Below are 8,003 nucleotides of genomic sequence, written 5' to 3'. Positions count from 1 at the left end.
CACTTTGCCTCCTGCCCTAAGCGTTCCCACATGCTGCCCGGGGCTTTTTATAAACTGCATGAGGTCCAGCCAAGATTCCTGGGGTTTTTGGAGAGGCCCGGCCCCGGCAGGGCAGGGAACGGCCCCGACAGCCCCGCTGCGACCCACGGCTGCGCCGGCGAGGGCAGGGACGGGGCACCGGACCCACCCCGGGAAGGGGGTGCAGCCGGGGAGGGCGCTGCAGGGTGCAGAGCTGGGTGCTGGGGCATATCGTGCCCCAGTTAGACGTAGGCACAGCCCTTCCCCTTCCCTCCCTCGGGGCCTTCTAGGACACCGAGGATGCCTGAAGCAAATACAGAGCTTGTGCCGAGGCTGCTCCTGGAGGAGACTCTGCTCAGAGCCCAGGAAAACTTGTCCTCATCTGACCAAGTGATAACTGGTGCCTGGACTTCCTGCAGCCCTTCTAACGTTACACTAGAAGGGCTTTAACCCAAAACTGCTTGAAAACAGATGAGAATGTAGGCAAGGGGTTAAACACATGATAGGAATATTATACAGCGAATAACTAAAACAGGACCCGTGTCCTGCCCAAACAGGGCTAAAATGCTTTTGGCTGTCTCTTTTGTGACTAATTAGTGCCAAACTAAGGCTCAGCTCCAGCCTTCCTTCCATCCACGCTCGCTGCCTGCGCAGAGCCCCTCGTCACGGGGGGAGCAGGAGCCGAGGGGTCCACCGGTGCTCAGGGAAGCTGGCAGGGGGGAGAGATGGGGTGAAGCCCCCCAGACCTTTGAGCCCTCGGAGTGATGCAGGCAGCCAGGAGAAGGCGAGGACCAAGCCCAGATGTGCCAAAGGAGCTGGGGGTGGGTGCAGGTACATGTTGGACTAAACACGGGTCTGTTCAGCTGGGGCTTCCTTGTAAACGCAGGTGGTGAAAGCATCAACAGGTCCTGGGTGTTTAGAAAACTCACTTAAAATCATCACTTTCAGCCTTGACTTCGTGTCCTCTCCTAAGTGAGAGCTGCTGAAGGTGTGTGGAGGGGACTTGGGGGGCTCAGACAGGGATGCTCAGTGTGGCTCGGAGCTGCTGCCAGCCAGCCGTGGTGAGAGCTGTGAGCCCACCAGCCCTCCCCGGGGCCACAGAGACCCTCAGCACACACAGCCACGGGGACAACGGGGCTATGGCACAGCCTGGGACCCCACCTTCCCCCTCACCTCTACCTTCCCCCTTCACTCTTCAGCTTGTGCCTCCCGCTTCAGTGGGTAAAACTCCATCAGCCGGGGGTTTCCCTGTAAACCCGGCCGGCTGCCGTGGGCACGCAGATGCTCTGCCCTGCAACAAGCACCAGCCCCGGGAGATACAGGAGTGGTTCCTCCCCAGCTCGCCGTGGTTTTAGGCAGACCCAGGCAAGGAGCCCCTACCCTCACGCAGGGGAAAGCGCTGCCCCGACTCCTCCAGCACAGCTTCCAGGGCAGGCGCCGGGGGCTCCCGGGGGCGCTCGGTCACCTCCATCCTGATCTCTTCTTTGGTGATGGTGAACTTCAGTTTGTTGCCGAGGTAGGAGACGCCAGCGACTTGCAGCTTGTGGATGTCATCAGGAAAGGCAGGGTTGAAGAGCAGCCTGGACCTCGTGATCCTGGAAAGGCAGGAGCATGTCAGCAGTGGGAACAAAGGGTGGCCACACAGGAAGACAGCTTTGTGGGGTCGGCCACCTCCCCAGCCAGCAGAGCCTCACACATCCCTGAGGCCCCTCCCGTTGCTCCCTGCACCTCTGGGCAGAAAGAGCCCTTGGTGCATCCCAAGGATGTCCACACAAATCCCAAACACACCAATGAAGCACATAGCCCAGCACCCTAGGGTGCTCCTGCTCCCCTTCCAGTTCCTCAGCTGGGATCTGTGGTTTCCATCAGGTTGGATTTTTTTTAGATAAAAATGAGAAAGTATTTCTTTTCTCCCAAGGCAGCAGGGTTGCCCACTCCAGTTCAGAGGCTGCTGGCAGCAGCTCTGCTGGCAAAACTGGTAATGCCCTGCTCCAGCATGGGGAGGGGAATGGGGCACAGGAACAAGCAGAGGTGGCCATGGGCCCCACGCAGGACTTGCCATTGGAATCCTGTCATGTGAACCTACAGGCACAGGCTCCTGGCCACGTACTGTACACAAACCATGTGAGGAGCTCAGGAGAGAGCTGCTGCTGGGGTTTTTAGGATACAAGTTCAGCTTCAGCCAAAATACCAAGCAGCAAGTGTCTGGTCTCACCCACTGTTGCTCCAAAAGCTACAGGATGCTGGTGAGGAGATGTGGAAGCTCATCTCATGCCTGGCAGAGGTGCTCTGAGACACTCCTGACCACCAGCACTGCCCCTCTCCTGTCATTCCCCATCTCAGCAGAGCTGCACCTGCACAGGGCACTTGGCACTTTCCCTCCAGCTGTGACCAAAGCCAGGCAGCAAGGTGAGCTCCAGCAGCCCACGTGAGCTCCCCCTCCCACCCGTGTGAGGGGCTTTACACTCAGCACCGCTGTTTGCTCCTTCTCTGAAAGACACAAATGAAGCAAACAGCCTGAATCCTTTCTCCATGCCCTCACCCAAGACAGGGCCATTTGTGTGTTTTGGCTTTGGATGAGAAAAGACAACGGTCACTGTTATCTCCTACTCAAATCTTGGAATGTGAGAGCTCTTGACCACCATCTCCAGCCTGCTGAGAGGGCTCGAGAGCCTGGAGAGGACTCGAGACAGGCTCAAGAGCCTGGAGAGCCTCAGTGCCAGGCCAACACCAGCCACGGACCCTGGCTGGCACAACGGGCAAGGCACGAGCACAGCCTTGAGAGCTGCACAAATGTCATCTGTGGAAATTTGGCTGGAGCCCCAAAGCCTGTGGCTTGAGCCTGTGCCAAGAGGAGCCCAACCTGACACACTCGGAGCATCTGAAGACCTTTGAGCTCCACCAAAGCTGAGATTAAGGTTTCCAGCTGGGAACAGGGCAGCTCACACCCAGCTCCACCAAGAAGCCAGTGGGTTTCTCAGCAGCTACCGGCCACACACGCAGAGTGAAAACACATATTTAGTGCTAAAAGGTTTTGGTGGAAATCAAAAGGCTTGTGAGTTTGATCATCCTCAATTAAACTAAGAATATGCTCAAGAGACTATTGGTGCAGGGTAGAAACCACTGGGCTGCTTTGGGTATGAGACACGGCTTGGAAATTATATGAAGAGTTTAACATTTCTTCCAAGGTATGACAAAGCTGTGGTGCTGCCAGCCGAGCACCTTCCCCCACAGAGCCCTGCAGAGACACAGGGTGCAGGCGGCACATCATTGCTTTGGAGGGGCTGCAGAAGGTCCTTCCACACCACAGCCAAACGAGATCTGATGATGTTACAGCTCAGCCAGAGGACTTTAGCTTCCCAAACATGCAACTAACTCATCAAGTGACCTGAGAGAGTCTCTCGCCTGTTCCAAATCACTTTCCAGTCTTAAAGTGGGAGTAGGTCTACGGCAGCTCAGTGTGGTGGTGGAGGACTGGGGTCCCCGTTTTAAGGGTCCCCTTAGAAAGGCCACAATATGTAAGAAGTGGTCTTGTATTTGCCTGCAAGGTGGTGGTACAGACTTTCTCCTCAACTGGTTAACCAGGAGGCCAATGCAGTCAGTGGGTTGTAGTCTTCAAACTTCATCCACCCCTGGTGAAGAAAACAAAGCTACAAACCACCTATGGAGCGGGAAGTCTGGATGCATTTCTGAGACACGGGCACCAAAATGAGACAGGCTAGCCCCAACCCTGAGATCACACAGAGATGTTCCACGTCACTGAGGAGCTCGGTGAGTGCTGGAGAGCTGGGCATTGGCCTAGCTTTGATTCCTTTTGAAGCCAGTGGCTCCCAACACTGCCGTAGCTGGAGGAGAAATGGACCAAAGCTTATTACTTCTGATATCTCCACCAGTATCGACTGTTAATCTGGGATAAGTAATGATCCTGTTTGTTCGTCACCTCTCAGGAGTTTTGGATGATATTCTGGGTGTTGCAAGTTCCTTTCTTTTTCATGAGTACAACCACATTGCTCCAGCTAAACAGCAGGGCTTCGAGTGACGTGTAGTTACTCAGAAACTAAACGTGACGTGGCGTAGGTCTCACCTGAACCCCGTGTAGCCAAAGAGGATGGCTTGCAAGAATCCACCCATCCCTGTCAAGAAGTTCACAGCTCCCGTCCCGTCCGAGTTCTCCACCCAGATCTGCTCCAGCAAGAGAAAGAAATGGCTGGGGAGCTGCACTGGGACCCCTGCAGCTCCGGGGTTTGGACACATTCCTCATCATCACTGCCACACGTCTGGGGTGCAGCAGTGACCACGCTCTGCTGCCCAGCCTGGCAGGGGGCAGCGGGTGGGCTCTGGCACATCTCTCCAGTGCCACCATCTCCATTCCCTTTCCCATCCCTGGCAGGCAGAAGGAAGCCTGGGGTGAGCACGATACCGCCCCGTGGCTCTGCATCGCCTGGTCGGAAGCAGATGCTTCCTCCTTGCTCTCTGGAAGCATGCAGGGAGGAGACAGAGCGTGCAGCCACCCAGCTGAACCTACACTAATCTGGTGGCCACAAGCACAGCCAGTGCAGGCTCCAGTCCAAGTGATGTCTCCTGGTATGATGTGACTTACTTGGGAACAGGCAAGATAGACACAAGAAGCATTTGCAGAGAAGCACCCACAACACCTCACACTGACCTTGAAGGGCTCTGTGATGTTGCTGAAACACTTGTTCAGCTGGGTCTGGGCTCTTTGCACCTCCTTTAGCTCCAGCCAGCCCACTGCAAACATGCTCTGCAGCAGAGAAAAATGGTGTCTCACCAGCTGCCACCTCCCCCAGGGGTGACAATGCAGCAAAGGCTTCAGAGTGACACCACAACTGGCACCCTTCTGGCCCAGACATCTCCAGCTCTGCACCATCCACGCTCCCCCAGTGTTTAACACGGATCTGACAAACTGTGGCCACTGGTGGTGCTGGCAGTGACTGGCTCGGATGGAAACAACCACCCGAGGATGGATCCCCCCTCAGGCTCTGCCCTGCTCCTTACCCAGGTCATGGCTGGCCCGTCCAGCTCAGTGACCGGCTCATACATCTCCAGGTCATTCCTCCGGACTTCGGGACTCATGGGGTGCATCAGCGGGAACCCAAGCAGGACAACATCAGCTTGTTTCACAGGCTCACCTGGGAAAGGAGTTGGCCAGACCACGTTTGCAGCTGGGACCAACTGGCAAACCAGTTGTCTGTTTGCTGGTGCGGGGAACGAACCCGACTCGCACAGAGCCCTGAGTGCAGAACAAACACAGCCCCAGGGGAGGGGGTGGGACCTGCAGGGAGGGCAGCTCCTCGCTGCCTTGCTGAGGTCCTTTGCTGCCTGCATGTCCCAGCAGGAAGGACAAGGCCATCAGCAGCATGCACACAGGCAAGGCTTTACCATCCCCTTCCAAAGGACATTGGAAAGGTACCGGGAGGGTAACAGCCGAGGGAATAAATAATCGATGCATTCACTCGTGGTATGTGATGCAGCAAAGAAAGGAGTGAGCTGAGTTAGAAACCAGGTATTGGGGGAAGGAATAAGCCAGGCCAGCAGTCCAATTCAAATCATATAGCAGTTGCCAAGGAAAAGCATCATTACACACATAATCCTCTTTCTGTCCAGGTCTTATCTCATGCCACTGTCACTGGGAGCTCTCCTTGCAGTGGACAGGCAGGGAGCCCTCCCAGTAACTGCAAACCCCACCTAGTGCACCCACTCCCATGGGCAGACCTCCCCATTCACTACCAGCAGAGCCAGCTTTTATATTAACTCTAGGGGCAGGGCACCTGGTGGTGATCTCCTAATTGGTTTTCACCCGAGGTTGCTCAGGCCTGGAGAGAAAACCAAGAGGAAGTTCTCTCCTGCCTGGTTGTGGGCATCTTCCATATGTCAACCCTGATTTAGGGCTTGGGGTTTAGACCTCAGCACTTCATAAGGGCAGACCAGAACCACAGCTTATGGTCTGTCCTGTGCTTGCTGGAAGCTGTGCTGGGGCAGGACACTGGCACAGCCTTACCGTGGTGGCACCCAGACTGGTGTCACCTGAACTTCAGGCACAGAGGAACAGCTCCCACGAGCCCATGCACCCGGATGACCCTGTCCCTAACTGTGAGAAAAGGGGCTCTAAGCTGGGCACACATCACCACTGGAACCAGCCCCTTCCCCTCCAGAGGGACGGGGGGTGCTGGGAGGGCAACACATGGCACTTGACTTTGGAGACTGAGGGTTCATAGCAACCATGTCATCTGCAGCCCAGGACTACATGTCTCTTCCTGCTCTCCATGTTCCCAAATTTCCAATGTTATGATGTCACTAATGGGAAACTATCCACCAAGAGGCAGAAAAAAACATCTACAAGGCAGGATCCACACGGGCAACCCAGAGGCTGCACCTGGAGAGCAGCACTAGAGATTTTGACTTTGGTCTACCACTCAGCTGCTGTTCCTCTGAACCAGCCAAAGCCCCACTTCTTGCAGGCTCACAAAGAGGGAGCGGTGGCCAGCTCAAAGGTGTGCTGCTGCCCCTGCTCACCTGGGCTGTAGCCGTCGTACTCTGGGTGATATTTCTTCTCTGCATCAAAGGGCACTTTGATTTTCCTGGCGCAGTCCACCCACTCCTCTGGCACAGGGATCAGCAAGTCCCGAGCAACATCGATGGCAAAATTCAAGCTGAAAAGGAGCAAGGAGCAAGGCTTTGTCAGGCACGGCTGCCTGTGACCCCCTCAGAGAGGGGAGGGGAAGAAAGGGAACAGAAAGAACTAACTGAGCCATAACTGCAAAGAAACAGCTACTCTGAAAGAACACGGATCAAAGCATAAGCCTGGAGTAACAGCTTTCATCGCTGGAGTGGGAGTCCGGCCTCCAGCTCCTCGAGCTTTAGATGCTTCCAGCTGTCTAACTGTGCAGACATCTCATACAGCACAGGGAGATAAACCCTCCCGTGAAGTGAAATCCCACCCAGTCTCATGGGGACACCTGGAACAGGCCAGAGGAACCGGTGTTTGACCACCCAGTTCCTTCTGCTGACTGTGAAGGCAGGAGAGGGAGAGCAGCCCCAGCAGAGGTGTGAGAGGAGAGGAAAGGTGCAGCCCACGTGGGAGCCCTGCTGCCTCCCACCCCTGCCAGAGGTCTAGGCAGAGAAGAGATGAGTTGTGCCAGTGCTTCAGCACGGCACGGGTGTTACCTCCGCTGGGCCACGGCGTTGGTGTAGACAGAGTTGTCAACCTGCTGGTGGTACTCATCGGGGGGCATGACGCCTGGAGGGGGAGGAAGGGGACACCTCGCAGCACAGCACACCTGAGGCTGGGCACAGCTTTGTGCCCCTCGTCAGGAAAGCAGCACAGAAAGGGAACCCCTCCTGCTCTGCCCACGGGGCCAGGTGTCGCCTCCTGCTTCTGGCAGGATCCCAGAGCGACCTCAGCCTCGGCAGGGCACTGGGCAGAGAAGGGGGGTGGTGCTTGTGGAGGAGGAACGACCTGGCTCACTGCCTTGGCTGTAGATGGGCAGCAGATGCCTCGACCCCAGAGCACCTCCCTCGCTTCACAGGCAAGGTGAGTTTCAAGTCATTCAGTCATGTCATTAAATCTTTCCCCAGCTACAAGCTCAGCTCCTTCCTTTGCTACTTGCACGCAGATTGTCCCCAGGACAAGAGATGGCCACTTCCCAAGAGAAACACAAAGGTGGACATTTAAACCTGTGACTCCCCTGGGGGCACTGGGGCTTTCCCCAAGGTTCTTCTCACCACGAGCCAGATGCAACAACCCCAGGGGCTCTTCTAGCTCTAATCACCCCAGTTTCTTTGAGATCCCTTTGCTCCAACTCAGCCTTCTCCTCAAGACCCCCCTTCCACAAACACCTCACCTTCATCTCCCATTTTCTTCCTCCATGTCCCCTTTCTGCAGCAGCCTGTCCATGGTAACCTGGGCTTGTTAACACAACGTGCTTCAGCAGGCTTTGTGCCTGCAGCGCGACCCTTTGCCCTGC

The 8,003-nt window shown here is 56.0% G+C and overlaps 1 protein-coding gene across 1 annotated transcript in view; it reads right to left on the bottom strand.

Moving 5' to 3' along the window:
• Positions 1-1,250: 1,250 nt before the first annotated feature.
• ATHL1 (ATH1, acid trehalase-like 1 (yeast)) overlaps positions 1,251-8,003 on the bottom strand; it is a gene marked incomplete at its 5' end in the record, with an annotated part of 7,829 nt that continues 1,076 nt past the window's right edge. Inside the window, 7 exons of the mRNA XM_008944974.1 lie at positions 1,251-1,309; positions 1,399-1,613; positions 4,103-4,200; positions 4,685-4,780; positions 5,035-5,168; positions 6,553-6,689; positions 7,204-7,276. Coding sequence (XP_008943222.1) covers positions 1,251-1,309; positions 1,399-1,613; positions 4,103-4,200; positions 4,685-4,780; positions 5,035-5,168; positions 6,553-6,689; positions 7,204-7,276 — 812 coding nt within the window. The remainder of the gene's footprint in view (positions 1,310-1,398; positions 1,614-4,102; positions 4,201-4,684; positions 4,781-5,034; positions 5,169-6,552; positions 6,690-7,203; positions 7,277-8,003) is intronic.

This window comes from Merops nubicus, unplaced genomic scaffold, assembly GCF_000691845.1.
Source record: "Merops nubicus isolate BGI_N331 unplaced genomic scaffold, ASM69184v1 scaffold43067, whole genome shotgun sequence".
Taxonomy (NCBI): domain Eukaryota; kingdom Metazoa; phylum Chordata; class Aves; order Coraciiformes; family Meropidae; genus Merops; species Merops nubicus.
Note: the sequence above shows the minus strand (reverse complement) of the source record. Positions and strands in the feature narration are given on the sequence as shown.